At 40.4% G+C, this 18,854-nt stretch overlaps 1 protein-coding gene across 2 annotated transcripts; it reads left to right on the top strand.

Moving 5' to 3' along the window:
• Positions 1–1,354: 1,354 nt before the first annotated feature.
• On the top strand, positions 1,355–18,187 carry reps2 (RALBP1 associated Eps domain containing 2). 2 transcript variants are annotated; one of them, XM_026304692.2, is made up of 19 exons: positions 1,355–1,744; positions 6,396–6,519; positions 7,228–7,400; positions 7,701–7,809; positions 8,126–8,232; positions 8,328–8,469; positions 8,571–8,634; positions 9,032–9,200; positions 9,315–9,368; positions 9,653–9,731; positions 10,144–10,212; positions 10,604–10,652; positions 10,774–10,910; positions 11,285–11,346; positions 11,488–11,577; positions 14,294–14,383; positions 14,498–14,631; positions 15,372–15,477; positions 16,886–18,187. In XM_026304692.2, exons 1-19 carry the CDS (start codon positions 1,565–1,567, stop codon positions 16,952–16,954), a joined length of 2,007 nt encoding a protein of 668 aa, XP_026160477.1. In that variant the 5' UTR covers positions 1,355–1,564; the 3' UTR covers positions 16,955–18,187. The 2 variants fall into 2 exon arrangements, with proteins under 2 accessions (XP_026160477.1, XP_026160476.1); XM_026304691.2 differs by having other exon boundaries at positions 1,356–1,744; positions 10,138–10,212; positions 16,886–18,184.
• The last annotated feature ends 667 nt before the right edge of the window (positions 18,188–18,854 follow it).

Here is an 18,854-nt window from a genome sequence, read left to right as displayed (position 1 = left end):
AGCCCTTGCCAGCAGACATTCACTAGGCAAAGGTGAAAAACCTTAAACACACAACAGAAAATCACATCTCTCCTAAATATGAAATATGAAATATTCCGCCCTGACAATCATGCTTGCAATTTGGTTAACCATGCAAAGTGAGGGATGCGTGACACCACCAATTATGAGAAACTAAGATGTTTTTTTTTAACTCTGGTAATACGCTATCTACCATTTAAAAGCCACAACATGGCTGTTAAACAGTGCACATGGCCTACAATAAAGTCTTTAACTCCCATAAAAAATGTCATAAGTGCTTTTCCATAAAACAGACAACACCCATGCTGAAACAACAAGAAAACATCGTTCACATCTGAGATTTGAAACGTAGCACAAACCCTATTAAATCATCCTGCATAGTCTTTTTTTATCATTTGGTATTTGATGAGTTAAATTAACAAAAGTTAGTCGGCTTTTTCCTGTTCAGTCCAGTTTTTGGGTTGTTTTTTTTTTTTTTTTTAAACATAAAAGGAATTTGTCATTCTCCAAGAAAATTGGGTTCCATACAGCATTTGAGTAAGAGAACAATATTAACAAACAGGTAAAACAAAATTATTTTTATGTCTTTTTTTGATTTCACTGATTTTGTGGAAAATTTTAATTACAACTGCATTTATTTTGGCTGAACAGATGGTGGCAGTAGAGGCCCAATGGGCCTGAATAAATAACCTTTTTTTTTTTTTTTAATCCTTTCCAGCTCATGTCAGTACAATCAATGTCCAGACTGAGGGACCATTACGGCCTGAGCCACAATCTGACTCCTACTAGGCCCCTAAAGCTCTAAGTCCTAAGTTAACAAGTAAATAAACTATAATATTAATACCTTTGCTAAACAACAGACACAATGAGGAGGAATTTCATTTTTCTTTTGTTAATGAAAAAAAAAATCTCATTTTCGTTGTTATTTATTTCAAAAATAGCACTGGATCACTTTGCGTCGGCGATGTGTTAACACTTATTTCAGCATTGTCTTGTCTTATAAACAGCCTGTAAAGCATCAGTACAGTTGAATGTGCGTTTATAGTCCAGTTTATTTGGATAAGTGTTGGTGAATAATTGGTTTCAGAGAGATGGTGTTATGGTGAAAACAGTAGGTGGTTAGTATATGAAGAGAAAATCAGTAAAGTCCTTTATTCCTGCACTGTGCTGTGTTTTTCCTGAAGCTTAAACTGAACAACCATCAATGATTAAGATTTAGCTCCGCATTTTATTACAGGGCAGGAAAAATAAAGCAGCCTCTTATTTTACAGACAAAGCCACACGTCGTCCTGCACCGCACCGCCCCCTGCAGGCTCATGCCGGTACTGCTACAATCAGCCATAACAGGCAGTGGGAGTGGATGATCCCGAGTCCAGCAGCCAGTCCGCCTGCACCGGGAACGCTGCCGTCAGAGGCGATACCGTCCTCCTCTTTCCAAGCCTCCCCCTCCCGGACTTGAAAGAGAAGCCGGTGTCCGCTGCAGGATGTATCGATCTGTTTGGTTGTAGTGCCTCTCCAGCGGATCCTCCATGCGTCAGCCCCGGGAATGGATCAGGAATCCGGTGTGGCGTCTGCGGGGAGTTTCATCTCCCTGAACGAGCACGAGCAGAGATATTACTCAGGTCTCCACAGTCTGTGCCAAGCTGACACTTCAGGAAAACTGTCGTCCAGCAAAGTGGCAGAGCTGTTCAAGGCGTCTCAGCTACCTCCTGAATGCCTGCATAAAGTGAGTGTCTGCGCCTGCCTGGTCATCACATGTTACTCAAGGGTTAGGGGCCCAAACCTCAGGGCTCTGCGGGACACACCGGGCAGCCTCTGATCGGTCTGGGCCACCATATTTTCTCTGTGGATTGTCTTTCTGCTTGTGTGTGTGTGTGTGTGTGTGTGTGTGTGTGTGTGTGTGAGGGTGTGTGTGTGTGTGTGTGTGTGTGTGTCTGTGTCTGTGTCTGTGTGTGTGTCTGTGTCTGTGTCTGTGTGTGTCTGAGGTGTCACACGCCTCCCTTCGTTTCCCCCTCTGTCACACAGGAAGACAGTCCCTCTGCTCACTGCATTAGCTCTACATGTGCCAATATGTGTCTTCGTTTATACGTCGTCCAGGTTTTAGTCTCAGACACAGTAATGTCATTTCAGTCGTGTCCTCAGAGCTTTAGATGTGTGTATTAATGTATCCTCTGTACTCAGTGTGCTGGTTGTCCACATCATAAATAATTCACTTGTGGGTTCAAATAATTTTCTTCTAGGAGCAATAAAATTAGTATTTTTGTAGGTGTTGCAGTTAAATCTGCCAAGAGAGATCTGCACAAACACATTTGTTTAACCTTACTGGTGTTTCTGCTGTTTTTTTTTAACAACAAATCTCTTATGCTTGGCATCACAAGCAGTTAACCTCTTAATGGTTATGTCTGCATATCTGGAAAATAATAAAAAGATGTTCAGTTTTCGCTAGAGCCCTAGATGACATCTAGAAATGTTTTGTCAAAACAAAAGCCCAAAACATAAAGGATTCAGAATTTGCAACCATTAAAAGAAGCAGCAAATCAATGTGTTTAAAAATGGACACGTGATCCTTATCAACCAGCAAAAAATAGTCCCCGGTTAGTTTTCTCTGTCAATCAACTAATCAATCATTTTGATTAATCAATTAACTTCAGAGCTAACATTTTTGCAAGCCATGATTTCTAATTGCACTTCCTCTGCTATTCTTTGCAGTTATTGCACCTTTGCTCAAATCAGTCCACTTTAGTGCTGCAGCCTCATTTGTCCTGAGATGACCCGTGGCCTATAGTGGCCAATGTTAAAAGTCATTACTGAGTCAGTTTTCACACTTGTGTTACTTTTACAATAGGTTTTAGAATTCATCATATCCTGTAGCTGCTTCTCATGGCTGTAATAGCAATGGTAACACAGGATTACATTGTCAGTATTCATAATACACTATGATGTATGATGTATGACTTAGACTATGAACATTTCAAAACTGCTAACAAATTTTTCTACTAATCTAAAAATGAACTAAATGCATTTTAAAAATGACCAAAATATTTACATAATTTAAGCTCTGTGTATATTTATTGTGAATGGATGACACCAGCCAGGCTTGACAGTAAATATATTAGTAGTTCTCGACTGTTTATTGCTGGCTCCGACATAGAACTACTGAGTCAGAGTCATTTTGCTGACCCATCACTGGGAATATAAACATATTTTTCCAGCTTAGATGAGCACAGCAGGTTGCCGCCTATGTTCACGCCACCCTCTGGCCCGAAGGGTCGGCTGCCGGCGGTCGCTGCCTATTGTCTCTTTGTGTGGGTGTCAGGAAGTTTGGCATTGAGCGCTGCTTCCTTCCTGTCCGGCCGGGATCACTGCCACCACCCAGGGCTGATTGACACACAGCCTTCTGAGCCGTGTCTGGCCCTGCTGCAGGATGCCTGTAGGATCACTCTTGGACTCCATTCTGACTTCAGGGTCATTATATAACGGAGTATCTATGTTGTCCTTCCTCCAGAATATTAGATGACATCCAGGTAGAAGTAGTTTTATGATTTTACCTGATTTTTTTTTTGTAAATATTTTTTCGAATATATCGCAGTACAAGGGGATTTTCCACCATGTACTACGTGCAGAGGTACCTTTTGCTGATTCATCCAGATTGACCAGATTCATAGAGGGAAGGTTTTTATCTCTAACCTGTGTTTCCAGCAGATAAGTAGTAACAGCATGTCACTTCTTCCTGCTGAGCTGTCATTGCTGTCTGTAGAGCCAGCAGTCATTCAGAGAAAGGCTCTGCTTCCTACACATTAGTTTGGTATGAAACCAACGTTTTTGCTCATTATACATGGGTTTAGAGTACAGACTGAGTCCATCCATCCATTTTCTATACCTGCTTATTCCTTAACCAGGGTCACAGGGATCTGCTGGAGCCTATCCCAGCTCTCTTTCCTGTGGAAGGCAGGGGTACACCCTGGACTGGTCACCAGTCCATCACAGGGCCACATAGAGACAAACAACCACACTCACTCCTATGGGCAATTTAGAGTCACCAATCAACCTGACATGCATGTTTTTGGACTGTGGGAGGAAACTGGAGTACCTGGAGTAAACACAAGCACAGGGAGAACATGCAAACGGAAAGGTCGGGTTGCAAACCCACGACCTTCTTGCTGTGAGGCAACAGTGCTAACCATTCAGCCACTACGCTACCCACAGATTGAGTCATATTGTTATTTTCACTGCCAAGTAAGTGAAGGTTTTTCATCACATAAAACACGTCATCCAGTCCGAATTATCCGTAAACATCTATGCTGTTGTCAATCGAAATCTTTGCAATGTGTTCGTGCACTGTGGTGTGTCAGGGACATGTTAAGGATGTGTTGACACACGTGACCGCAGAACCTGTCTGGTTAATAAGGTGTGGTTTGAGTTTCTGTGGTGTCCTGGTATTATAGTGTTAGCGTTGCTCGCAGCAGTGGAAGAACAAGTATTCGGATCATTTACTTAAACCTTAATTAAACAATAACTACATCTCATAGCTACATGTAGTGGAGCACAATATTTTCTTCTGAAAAGTATCAAGCAGAAAAAAATGGAAATACTGACGCAGTTAATTTCATGAGCAGTTAATTTAGACATAATTATTATTTTTTAATTATATAGTGAAACAATTACATTCACAAATTATCACCAGTCAGGGTCATGTCCTCAATTTGTTTACAACCTTAAGAACTATTTTCTCTTGAAAAATGTCGATCAATACTATTGCTGGTTAATATTTTAATTGTTTAATTGACAAATAAAGTGCACGTACCTTCAACAGTATTTAAATACAGTACTTGATTATCTGTACATAGTTACTTCCTGCTGCAGCTGTTGGACATAGTTGAGTTTTTTCATACTAAAGCAATGACACTCAATGTAATAGAAAGTACAGGTATATATATATATGAGTTATATGATGTGATTGGAGGAATTTGTTTTTATATTGTTTTTTCCTATATAACAGAACCAGGAGACCAGGAGCTGTTTTTTATGGTTGTCAGTGGTGATGTGTTGAATGGAAAATTCTGCAATAAATGTCTCACATTCAACATAATGATGTGACTGATATTCAGACTTGGTTTTCTCGTTCATACTCTCAACGAGGCGTGTTTTGTTTTGTTTTTTTTCATCTTCCTTAAATAACTTTCACCCTCAGGCCATAGAGAGCTAACCTGCCAGTCTGGTTCGTCTGCACCTTTCACACTGTTGTTCATGAAACATTCTCATCATTCTCATCCTTTTATTCCTCTCCTGACATCTGACACACTCACCAAGTACTGCAGACCCAACCTCCACTGTCTGCTCGGCCTCCACGCTGGCCCGTAGTTGTCCTATATCTCCTGTCTTTGTGAATAAATACGATGCAGGTCAAGCAGAAAAGGCGTGACATAAGGCGATACGAGCTACACACACTCAGCCCGCCCCTCAGCCTGTCTTTCATATTTCAGAAACACATATTGTTCAAGCAAATGTGCTGTACATGGCATCGGTGACAAAAAACCTGCATGTAGCTTTGTACAACAATTCAACTCCAGTATAATTGAAATGAATGGGAGCACACGGTGAGTTGGGAGCTTTCCCCAGTGCAAACAGTGCTGTGTGCTGAGAAAAGGACATTTCCTGAGAGGAAGCACCAGTCTGTCATGTAAAACTCCACAGTGGTAATATTTCAAACTTGTTGTTTAAGCAAACCTTATGACATGGGAAATGGGTTGAGGGAAACGTGTGTGTGTGTGTGTGTGTGTGTGTGTGTGTGTGTGTGTGTGTGTGTGTGTGTGTGTGTGTGTGTGTGTGTGTGTGTGTGTGTGTGTGTGAGAGAGAGAGAGAGAATGAGTCAAATCAGATGCTCTTAATATTTTCATAACAAAAAGAGATTTGTCTGTTTTTTTTTTCTTTTTTTTTTTTACAGTTTTTCTGTTTCAGTATTGTGTACTTTTACTCACAAAAAAGCTCACTACAAACCAATGAGCTCAGTCATATTTTTTTTTTTTCAAAATCAGTTTACTCCTGGTTACATTTAGGGCATTTTGTTTGATTGTCCTACATAAACCTAATCTTCTTTGTGCCCCCAAAGCAGTCCTCCTCTAATCAAAAGGGTTCCAACTGTGCTGTTTATCCCCTATACACTGTTTTTGTAGTTTTATTCTGACAGTAGAGCCTGTGATTTTTACTACACACGGCCTTGATCAGGGTGGAAAATAGTCTTGTGCTTAAGATTATTCTGGTCATGTCTGGAATGTGTCACTGAAAAAGGGAAACACTACAGGAAGCGGAAAACCTAAGGTGTAGCAGGAAAAAAATATATAATACAATACATATAATTTATAATTTGTCTTTTTCAGGTAACCGAGGTGTGTGGAGCAAAGCGCCTGGGTTACTTTGGTACACCTCAGTTCTATGTGGCCCTGAAGCTGCTCGCAGCCGCCCAGTCTGGTCTGCCCATCCGTCTGGAGAGTGTAACAGCCAGTAAGTCTGCTGTTCAGAGAGGAGGCGTCTTATGAGAGCAAAAGGGGATCAGTAGATTATCTTAACGTGGCAGGATTTGGCCTAATCTGGATGAAAGGAGAGTCGTGTGGAAAGGGCTAAGTGGGTTCGCCCTTATTACAAAAGCTCACAATCAAGTCACACCCTGGCCAGAGAGAAAATCACATGATGGCAGGATGGATTCTCAGGGAAAGTATGAGCAGTGGTTTAAGAAGTAAAACTATAAATACCACAATGTGATCATACTGTGCTCTACATTGAAAAATTTACAGTAGTAAAAGTATTGGCAGCCAAATATACTTAAAGTACCAAAATTAAAAGTATTCAGTGGCACATTTCACATGAATGTATTTTATATTATTAGATCATGAAGTCAAAGTCTGAAGTAGCAGAAAATGGAGTACAGATAGTGTCAAATTGCACTTAAGTGCAGTACTTGAGTAAATGTACTTAGTTACTTTCCACCACTGAGTATGAGAGTTTCAAATTCACCACTGTGTGCTGCAGGATTTGTTCATCTGAGCAGAGTAAGACGTAAAGACGCTCATCCTGATTAATTTCCTCAGGCTAATTCTAATTGGATCAAAGGTCACAATACAGGAAGCTGTTGATCACACATTAAAAGGTTTTTTTTATGTTATTAAACGATTTCCAAGATAAGAAGATGTTTTTCTCATGTTGTCATTATAGATCTACCTCTGCCCAGATTTGTAGGGCTGAAGACTGAACCAGAGATGCGATACTCAACCATCCCTCAGAGCATAGACAGTCAGGTGGCTCAGAGTGGGACAGCACCCGGTTCTGTCTCCTGGACTTCAGCCGACAGGAGTACCTTAAGACACCAAGAGGCCAATGTAGAGAAGGTACGCCTGGGACAAAGCCCCCGAAAGATATCATGTCTAAACTGGTGGCCGAGGAGTTAAGGTGCTGACTGTGAAGCACAATGTCCATGGTCCCTTTAATCCTTAGAAAAGCAATCCAAAAACATATTTAAAACTAACATTGTCATTGTTTACCAAGTTCAAGTGTTCAACAGACCAGTGTGTAATAGAACAGCCAGATACCTCCAGGTGAATTCACTGGGCCATCTATCTGCTTCCACCCTCACATATCAATGCAACAGTAATGTGCCACTGAAAGTGTTGGTGTTGGTGTTTTCAAAGGAACCTTGGTCTCCACCACGATCACCATGCAGTTCACCCTCTCGCTCTCCACTGACCTACCGCAGCTACTCATACACCAAGCAGAGAAATGGAGCAGACTCACAGATGGGTATGATTTTCAGTCCTATAGTGGAGCCAAACGCTTTAAATACAACACACTAATACAACATTATACGTTTTACTTCTTGCTTTTCTTATTGCTAATTTCTTATTTTTAGAAATGAAATTAGAAATGACCTGAAATGAGGCAGGTTTCTCTGGATCTCTGATGACTTTTCATTTGCAGCTTTGATTTCTCTCTTCTTAATTTACACTATTCTGGACCTTTGATCTGTGTGTTTTTCATTCTCTCACATCACATTTCTGAACAGTGTGATCAGAAGGAAATTGCTGCATGTTGGCTGTTTTTCTTCTCTATCTTCCAGCTTATGAAAGCAAACATTCCCCACGGCCAGGCGTTCAGCTGGAGCAGCACTGCTCACCCAGTAACTATGGGACCAAACCCGCTGTGGAGCATCCTGCTGTGGCTTGGGTGCTGTCTGATCTCTTTTAGCTAATGATCATGTACATTTTCTCATTACTGTAAGTCATTATTATGATACTTTGTGTTTCTCTATGTTTTCCCAGGCTTCCTCAGGAGAGAGGCTGGACCAACAGGGTACAGTGGAATATACTGAGGATGACCCCTGGAGGATCACAGAGGAACAGCTGGAGTATTACACTAATCAGTTCAAAAGTCTGCAGCCTGACCTGGGGGCTCTCATCCTGGGTATTAAACCCCCACCCACCCACTCACACCTTGCCTCCTGCTGCACATATACATATATAAAACAAAAAAAAAATCACTTTCAAACTGTTGACTTTTTCCAGGAGCTGTTGCAAAGGACTTTTTCACAAAATCCAAGCTCCCAATACCAGAACTTTCCCACATTTGGTAAGTGCTGACTCATGGTGTTGTTGTCCTTATCCCTGTTGTCCTCTACAGTCAGCTGGCTGTTTATCTGCCAAGCACCACAGCATTCCCGCTGAGGCTTATTTTATAAATGCCAACCAGTGCTGTATTTTTATCCTCAACCCAAAAAAAAAAAAAATTGATTCAGCTGAATATGTTGAAGAATGACATCATTGATTCATTTTTACTACAGTTGATTGTAGCGTAATTTTGCTCGTGTTTTTTTTTTTTACATTTGCTACTCCAGGGCCTCCTCTCTGGACCTTAGCTAATAGCCAAGATTACTGCTTGAGACATAAGACTCTGCATAACATAAGACATGCAACTCTACTTACAGGCTTTGTAGATATTCTTAATCTTTTAAACTAATTTTTTTAAGGGAGTTGAGTGATGTGGATAGAGATGGAGCTCTCACTTTCTCTGAGTTCTGCACAGCCTTTCACTTGATTGTGGCACGTAAGAATGGTTACCCTCTCCCAGAGAGCCTTCCTCCGACCCTGCGGACAGGGTTCATGCAACAGGAGGTGGACATACCGGACACTCCTGAAGTAAAGGCAACACAAACATGAATCGGACATTCACGACATGCACACAGTGATTTTGATTTAGTTAGTTTGCCTTATTTTAGACCAATAGTAATTCAGCTGTGCTTGGCTTTGCAGAGTGCAGAGCCTCTTATTGTCTTCGAAGATGCTGAACCAAGGCCCAGTCGGATGGTAAATCAAAAACATCTCAGACAATGCTGGTTTTAAAAACATCTCAGACAATGCTGGTTTTAAAAACATTAATGTGCAGTCGCTTATTAGTCCCTTTAGGGGGCACTATTAAGCTGAACATGAGGGTGCATCAACTTAGTCCTAATGCATTCCCATCAACAAACTGACTGTAGATCATAAACTTGTACATCTTGAAAGGCACTTTGAACTTTACATAATTCCATTCTCAGTGTTGTTGATTTGTTTTAAAAATACAGCATATAATTATTTACTCAATATTTTAGGATCAAAACATCATAGAGAGACTCCAGCCAAGCCTGGCCACAGTAAAACAAGATCTGAAAGACGAATCCCATAAACAAGGTGAAGTTTTTTTTTTTTTAACAATTATCCCAAAAATTATTAAAAAAAAACAAATGCAAGGCACATGTTGAGTGCCTTAAGTCAACCACTCTGCAGAAGTCAGAACATTAACTGATGTTTTTTATTTTCAAATCACAATGTATCAGGAACGTATCAGAAACAGTCATCTTACATGCACATTACAAATGTACTTACTGCTGTCCTAAAATGTACTGTATATATAAAACATACGAAATCCATGTCTACTTTCACGTTCATATCACAAAAATGGAGCAAGATCCATTCGTAATTTTTAGCTCTGAGAAAATGATAATAAAAAAATCTTGCATTTTAATAGATTTTTGAAATTACATACAACTTATCTTGTACTTAGTCCTCTACTGCTAAAGTTTTACTGTCTTCACAGATGCAAGTTTGAAGAGAGGGACAGCAATTCAAGAGAAATTGTCTCTGCCACTTGGTGCTTTTACTGAGAGACCAGGTGATGCTAAACTCCTTTCACATGGGAAGATTAGAGTCGGTACTTTGTTCCTATGCATAAACACATCAGGTTTATGTACATTTGTACATTTGGTGAAAATGTCTGGTTAACTGAAGTGTGATTAGTTGAGATTAGAGAAGTGCAAATCATTCTGTAAGCACATACTGTAGTGATGATATAATATATTTTGGTAATAAAAACTGCTGCAAAAACGCCACATGACATAAATGACAAGGGTAAATATTACAAGTGTGGTGTTGATTGAGTTACACAAATTAAATTAGTGTTTGTTGTTCCAAAGGGAAGTAGCTGTTTCTCATTTACAACAGCTGAAAGAAAACCAAAAGCCTGATGTGCTGCAGTTGTTCATGAAATGTATCCTTCCCCACAGAGCCACTGCAAGACATGGACCCCCAGACAAGAACAAAAACTAGACCGAGGTGAGAATCACCCCATTATAAAACAGAAATGCTACTACTCCTACTAATACTAATACTAACCTCCCAGTCTGCCCATTAATCCTGATTTATTCTTTATCTATCAATATGATATCACCTGCAGGTCTTACTCCAGCACTTCCTTTGAAGATGCAATGAAGAAAGCAGAAGAGCCTCCCACCCCTCCTCCTCGACCCCAGAAAACCCACTCCAGGGCCTCCTCGCTGGACCTTAACAAGCTCTTCCAGCAAGGAGCTCTAGGTATGAGTCCCATCTGCAGGCTCTGCTTGTCTTCATTCAGCTTTTCTCACAATATTAGTTTCCTGACACAGTGCCTGTACAGTGTCACCTTCTCTGACACTGCCAGCACAACCTGCTTGGAGCTACGGTGCATTTTGTAACCGAGTGAGTGTCTTTTGTTAAGGATTGTTCTGCTTTCATGAGAGAACAAAAGGGGAAGTGGACTTAGGTGGGTTTTGATTGTTCAGTATGAAAGGCGAGAGGCACGTACGAGTTCAAGTCGGTTTCTGAGCTTAAAACTGTGGGTGGTTTATTTGTGAAATGTGACTCCTGACAGCAAAAAAGAGAGAGAGCCACAGTAGTTTATAGCTTAGTAACATTTTTCTGACTCTCAGGAGCAAAAAGTGGATGGTTGCCACCTCCTCCAGCCCTCCCTCCAAGACCATTAACATCACAGGTAAGCCGTGTTTTTTGGTGATGGCAGCAGCACCTTGTAATGTGCTTTTATATCAAGCAGACAAAGACTTTGTTGTTCCTTAGAACTTCAACTGCACAGACGTCTCATCACTTAATCAGCACCTATTGTCTTTCTCATCAGGTTTCTCATTTTATCAAAGCTTCTGAGATAGCTGCCCAGAGCAAAGTGCAACAAGCAAACTTTGCTGACTTCAGTCTCTTTAGAGAAGAGGTGAGCATAAAATGGATATTTTCTATTATTGTTTATTGTTAAACTATCAGCAACCAAACCTCAAAAGTCAATCTCAGCTGGTCATAGTTTTTCACTCCCCAATTTTCCATCCTGCATCTCAGACCTTGCACCATCAATGTGTCGCTAAGGTCATGTTTGTCAAATATACAAGCCTCTATCTCAAGACACAGATGAGCTCTCCATCAAAGCCTGCCCTCCTGTGGACTGCAAGTGAGCAAATACATGAAGGATTTATGGCTGAAGTGCATTTAGTCTGAGCCCTTTTCAACCTCATTGTCTTTGTTTTTCATTTCTCTTTCCTGACACTGTGTTATTTTATGCGGGTGTAGACCTGTATCCTGTTACAACACACAACAACCAAGTGCTTGTTTAATAGTGATGAGTTACAAGCATGGACATTTAGCGTTTACATGAAAATTTACTACATATATGATCCACATTTAAAAAGAGAACTTCATTATTTTGTTACCGTCATTTCCAAACTACCTCTTCTCCCCCGTGGGAGCCTAATCTATGAAGTAGAGCCAGTCAACATGTTAAGAAACAGCCGCACTTAGATAATGAAACTGTATGTATTGACATACTGTGGTTGTGGTATGTCCCAATTAAACCTCACTTTAGTTTGTTTTCTCGTTATTAATAATCCATATCTAATTAATCTGTTCATCTAAAATGGGCTTCTTCATCACTGCCATAATCCAAATCTGACACCAGGATAAATGAAAGAGATGCTAATTACTGCACCACATTTATGAGTGTGTTGAGTAATATAAAAAGTAACTACTCTCGCTCCACTAATATCTCTAACTCCTGCTACCCCAACATTGCTGTCTGTACAGTGTCACCTTCTCTCTGCCTTCACACAGGATGGTTTTCTTAGTCGTAATTAAAACCAAGCAGACCGGATGATCCTGAAAGTGGCTATACCCTGTATGTATATTTTGCACTTAGTGAGACAAAGTGAAACTCATACCAGCCCTAACCCCTGAGAGAGCATTTCATGGATGAGTGAGCTATAGTATAGTTATAAATAGCTTCCTTGACATAAAGCATGTCAGTATTAAGTTGAGGGTGAATATTTGATACCAGCTCTTGCAGGGAGCTCCAGGGAGCAGTTGAATTTGCTGTTGTGGTGAATGGAAAAACAGATTCCTGTTCTTTATACTGTTCTTTCTGTTCTGATTTTAAAAGCAAATGGAAAAGAAGTTGCATGTGACTTGTTAACTTCGCTCACTTCCTTTCGCCTCACTTCATTTCATTTTACTTCTCTTAACGTCACTGTAAGTCATTTGACATCGGCTTATTTCGCTCTGTTTTACTTAAGTTACTCTTAACTTTAGTCCAGTTTGATTAACTTCTGCTTGCTCCCCTTTACTTCACTTACACTCAGTTAATTTCACTTCACTTCACAAATGTTTCCAGTCACCGCAGCAGGGTCTGTAAGAAGAAACTACAGAGCAGTTGTTGAGACACTGGGCAGGCAGCCAGGAGTGATGCTCCTGCAGCCCTGACCTAAATGCCACATCTTTGTATTTCTTTCCAAAGCATAGCAGAGGCAAATATATTTCTCTGTCAGCCCGAGTATCATCCACGCTGACCAAGACCCGCCGAGTCCTCCTGAGAGTGGAGAGGTCGAGCATTGATCTATGGGACAAGTTAACACGTTCAGACAGAGAGTTCGAAGAGATCAAAGTCACCTCTCCTCCAATTCCTCTGTTGTGTCTGCTGGTTTCAGTCACTGTGCCATTGCACTACGATCTCCACATGTAATTTCAACTGATGCCAGTGTATTTTTGGATGTTTTGCTGTTGTTTATAGCAGCTAAATTAGCCTTGTTGTAAAAATCCTGCCCTCAAAACATCTATCAGTACTTCATCAGCTCTAGAATTGCTGGAGTGAAACAGCCAGTACCTATGGCTGATGTGACCACACATGCTGCTAATGGAGCTCCTGGGGTTTATTGCCACTACTTCAGGTCTTTTTAAAGTATTTCCATGGTGTGGCTGTGTTTTACATACAGCGGTGCAGTGATTCTCAGGGCCAGTGATTCTCAGTTGTGTCTGCTGAGGAGTCAGTTGTATTGCTCAGGGGAATGCATTTTTTAAGTTTCTTGGGTACAGTTTACGACAAGAGAATTAACCTGTTTAGACTTTGGTTGCTCCACCGCAGTGGAGAAACCCCAGAAGTCCAACATTAGCAGATGAGAAGCGATGTAGAGTAGACGCTGCAAAGTAAGACGTGCTTTCACCTCTGTCCGCTATCAACTCACTGCTACGAGCTGAAATTCAAAAATTAACCTCTGTGTGTATGGCCTGTCTTCACATTCCTGCACTGCTAACCTCCCTGCTGAATGAAAGCAGGTGGTGATACGTTATATATTATGTCTAGAAGAGAAAAATGGCTGAAATGCATCAAGGAGATGTAATAAAAGTCCATTAATCCATCATGGCTGCCCCTGAGCAGGCAGGAAGCCGCAGCTGGAGAGGACTACATCATGGTCCCCGCAGGGAAGCTGCTGTTTTATCCACAGTCAGGGCAGGCACATTTCATCCTGTCTCTTTAGCACTCTTCTTATTTCACCTCACCAAGACGTCAACATTCTTACATTGGGCATCATTTTGAGAAAGAATAGTCCTTTTCATTTTTCTTTTTTTTTTTTTTGTGTACAGTTATTTTGCTTTTTTCTGTGTTGCAGGAAGAGAGCAGTATGAAACCGGAGGAACAAAGTCCATGCTCTAGATTTGGTCCAAGTAATGAAGACTTGTCAAATGCTTCATCAAAACAGGTTGGAGGTGCTTATAGACATGACATGTAAAGGCCAGCTTGCATTTTTTTATGTAGGTGTTTGTGTCTCAGTTGGGATGTGGAGGCTGATTATCATTTGTTACCGTCCCTTCAGGATGTGACTGGTGTTTCTCACAGTCAGGCTCCACAGAAACCGGTTCGCAGGAAATATCACCCAGAGAGCCAGAACCTGGAGACCATACCTTCACCTGCCATGCCATTCCCTGCCCCTGCCAAACCTGCTCAAAAGTCAGTCAAACATTTGATTCGATGATCCTAAAATATACACTTTGTGTTGAACTCAGTCTGATTCAGTGCATCTTTCTCTGAGTAGCAGCTAAGTTTAACAGAAATTCATTTGAACCAGAAAAATCCATTTGTGAGCTAACTGGTGTCCAAGCTGCATGAATTAATAATTAAATGAACATGTGAAAGGGACCACTCTCACTGGCAACCTGACAGAATTATTAACCAGTTTTGCAGTTGCTCTCTTAACTACCACATTAGCCATATCAAGTTTATATGTCAATGTTCTGTTTGGGGCTTATTCTGCTGGCCCCAAGTGGCCAAAAATAAATCAATTAAGAACTTCTAGTAAGAACACACTGCATGGTGATTATAAACCACTGACAGCCATGTAGAAAGAGGAATTCAACAGACACCCTAACCCACCATAATGATTCTAGCATATGTGCTTCTGGCTCCTTATTGACCAGACTGCTCTAGAAACTGTCAGTCAGTGCAGATGAAGGTGACCATCAATAACAGTAGTGACTGGCAGCAGTGGCTGCTTTGGTTTGATCCCTTCGGTGTCCACGGCCACAACCCATTGTGTGATCATTATAACTGACGGCATGTTATTCAATCTTTACACACCAGGTGGAGGAATTATGTATAAATTGTTTGTGTAATCCTGACAGCGTCGGTTATTACACTGTTATAATCTAGAAGATGAGTTGGAAAGTGGCTAAAATAAAATACTCTCTCAGGCTGCTGTCAAGGCAGAAGAGGGAGATCCAGATGGCGATTCGTAAAAACAGAGAAACCAACGCAGTGTTGACACGCCTCAACAGCGAGCTTCAACAGCAGCTCAAGGTCAGCCCTCTTCTGTTTTTGAAACATTTTGTAACCATAACAGTATATACAGAATATTGTGTCCATGCGTGGGTGTGTGTGCGCATCTATGTGAACTTTACCACATTCCCTGATCTCTGCTTCCAAATTCAAATAGGAAAACCAGCTTTAGATCTGACAATTTAAAGGACAGGGATTTACACTACATTTTAACCACAACTTTGGGAGCATAGCTGTGATGGTAATATTGTTTCGAAGGTTCCTCAATAGTTTATGTGTCAGAAGTTTAATCCTAGTTGTTTTCGACTGACAGCAAAAGCTCTCATGGGTTCAGCTTGGTGAAAAGGCCTGAGCTCGACAATCTATTCCTCCACACATCACTCATAGCTGAACTAATGGCACAGAGCTGGATGTTTGCATTGGGGACCTGCCTGTGGCACACACACTCACATTTGGAACACATGCTGCATGCCTGTCATTCAACTCGTAAATGATCCCGTAGTAAAACCTTCATGCTCAACTACAGTTTTATAGTTTTAATACTACAGAGACACAACCAATTTTTTTGAATATATGCAAAGTCCAGTGAGGCAGTAGGGTTTTTAAAACCTTATGTCTTTATAATAATAATTATTTTCCCACCCAGTGCCAGTTAACCTGGGATGATATTATTGACTCTAATTCTGCTACTTCCTCGGAGCATCTGTGGAATTCTGCAGAGAAAGGCATATGTGTCTTTTTATAGACACCAGCCTTGTTGAAATACTAAAACAACCATTGGTATTCACAACTGTGTACTTCAAAATAGAGTATGGGCTGGTCAGGCATCCAACTACAACAGGGTGTGTGAGTGAAGAAAGAAGACTGTATGGAAACAGAAATTAAATACTTTTGCATCTTCAGGCCCCTAAAGCTACAATTGAAATAATCACAATAAGATATAAGAATAAGCAGTAAGAATAAGCTGGGTACTACTGAGAATGGAGGCATTTTTGTTGCTGTTCATTCTATGTTGCGCTCCCCCAGTCTTTGAGCTTGTTGGTTTTTTTGGGGGGTTTTCTGTGCAATGTCATGAGGTCAGGACCTAGATAGAAAATATCATTATACATGATTAATTATACATCTGCATATATATAATAATAATCCATCTCCTATGAGTTTGCTGACTGAATTGTTATTCCTTTCCTGTAGTGTAACTCTCGGGAATCTGAGTATAGGGAAATCTTCATATCTTGTTCATTCTGTCCTGTGAATACATATTTGGTGTAATGATCATTGTAGCGTTTAGTGGCCCTCAGCAAGACATTAATCTTGTTATAGACCATTATTACCATGTCAAACAAAGCAAATAATGTAATGACCGCCTGAGGTGCATCTCTTGTTCAGACTGCTGTAATCAGAGGTCATGTTTTCATTTGCTCGGCTCCAGGTGGTTCACCAGGAGAGGGTCACCTTGGAGTCCCAACTGGAGCTCCTGCGGCCCCTGGCTTCAACGTGACTGGACCAGAAATCTGGTTAGATTCATGTTACCAGCACGTCACTGGAATACATCTTCTACTCTATCAAACACGAATGTTTGAGCCAAGATACACAAAATTGTCTTTTTTGATAAATACAGAATAAACGTAAAAGGGCTGACGATAGAAACAGATGCACATTGTAGACATATAGGGATGTGATTCTTCTTTCTCTTTGCAATGAACAATACAGTCCGACGTCCAGATGTTAGTCTGCATTACTTTTACTTTTGACCCATATATTTTTTAATCACTGTATGATATGCACTTGTAAAATATCCTGTCATTCACTGTGACATTCTAACTTATTTTTCACGTTTGAGTTATTGGTCCTTCCATAAACCTTACCTTGCTTGTAGTTCATGTAACAGTTTTGTGCACATATTGCCATGACTTTGATAGATGTTTCTGTTCTGTGTTGATAATGGGAACTTACACAACTCTCAGTTTACATTTTTGTATAGTCTATTGTATGTGTGTCCACATGGTCTAAAGCAAGTAATGGTGCTAAAGATTGCATTTTGAATCTGATTACTTTTTTCCACTTAAAGTACCAAAAATGATTTAATTTGTCTGGCACTAGCTTGTGTGGTCATTAGGGCACTGAATAATGTCGACACTTTTGACACTGGATTTGTATTTAAACAGGTTTACTTGAAGACTTGTTCCATATGTAATTTAAGGATTCTGTTTGAAAACATGATTTTTTTTTTTTTTTAAAAACACTCTTGTGTGTAATAGCATACGAAGAGTTATGTTTGTGCAGGATCCGTACTGTCACAATGATTTTACTGATGCTGAAGTTTAAAAGACATATAAGTCAAACCAATGTTACTGGTTAAAACAGAAAACAAACGAGCACAATGTTCATCCCATGTTTTGCCAGATAGATTTCAGAACAGCTGATGTCTGTATAAACGGACGTGGTTTTGATTTGATATATGCAGAAACGTGGTGCTGCTTAAGCTTGCTTTACACCACCCACCCCCCACCCCCCCCCCACCCACCCACCCCACACACACACACACACACACATGTTGATTGTTAATGATGGTAAATGAAGTGGATGAAGAACATGAGAGCTTGCTTGATACTGCATGTTTGCTAAAAATGATGTGAGTATTGGACTGTAAATTAACCTGAAATCATGCACAACTGAGCTCTGGGCTGAAGACAGTAACAAACTAATCAATAAAGTTGTCTATTTTGTATTTGTTGTTATTTTATTCTAACATGTATTCTAACTGATGTTTTATCCTTTTAGTGGTTATAAGTTAATGTTGCTGTGTGCACTACAAATACTGAACCTGAAACATGATAAGCTTCTTAATGAATTCTCATTTCTGAGAGCAAGAAGAGAAAAAAAAATGCACTGAAATTCAAAAGCATTTATTTGTTTTTCGCTTCTAAGAATCAAAAAAGGTGACATTGAAGTCGGGATACATTAACGTGTAGGGTGCAAAAGAGAGCAGACTGCAGGCCTCTGGCTGTGATGAAGCAGCTGTGCTTTCTCCAACACAGACACAACAAACAGGGGTCAAACAGATCACCACTTATGGCTGTATTCCCAGACCCTGGGCCACTGCCGTCCAGAAATATCCACTGACACACTTGGCTCCCATTTACACACTGCACATACTGGTGCTGATATTTCTTGGTCAGTCACGTTGCATAAATTTCTCCACTCAATCAAGCTGCTCTGATCATGATCAAAGGCTTTTATTGCCATTTACACATTTTTTTCAGATTTAATAATATTAGAACCCTTATCTTTAGCCATTCCAGTGACATTCCTGACTCTAGGAATAATAATTTCAGTCACTCTATATGTTAGTCCACTACTCTGATCCTCTGGACTGAAATTTGTTAATAAGTACATCC

The sequence above is a fragment of the Mastacembelus armatus genome, chromosome 4 (genome assembly GCF_900324485.2).
Source record: "Mastacembelus armatus chromosome 4, fMasArm1.2, whole genome shotgun sequence".
NCBI classification, from domain to species: domain Eukaryota; kingdom Metazoa; phylum Chordata; class Actinopteri; order Synbranchiformes; family Mastacembelidae; genus Mastacembelus; species Mastacembelus armatus.
The sequence above is the reverse complement of the archived record's forward strand: the minus strand, read 5'-3'. Positions and strand labels throughout refer to the sequence as shown.

Bases quoted from the DNA above. Each gene is read 5' to 3' on its own strand.
- reps2 (XM_026304691.2), top strand. From the start codon at position 1,565: ATGGATCAGGAATCCGGTGTGGCGTCTGCGGGGAGTTTCATCTCCCTG. The intron at 8,470-8,570 runs GTATTAAACCCC...GACTTTTTCCAG, and splicing joins CCTGGGGGCTCTCATCCTGG to GAGCTGTTGCAAAGGACTTT. The intron at 14,632-15,371 runs GTCAGTCAAACA...ATACTCTCTCAG, and splicing joins CCTGCCAAACCTGCTCAAAA to GCTGCTGTCAAGGCAGAAGA.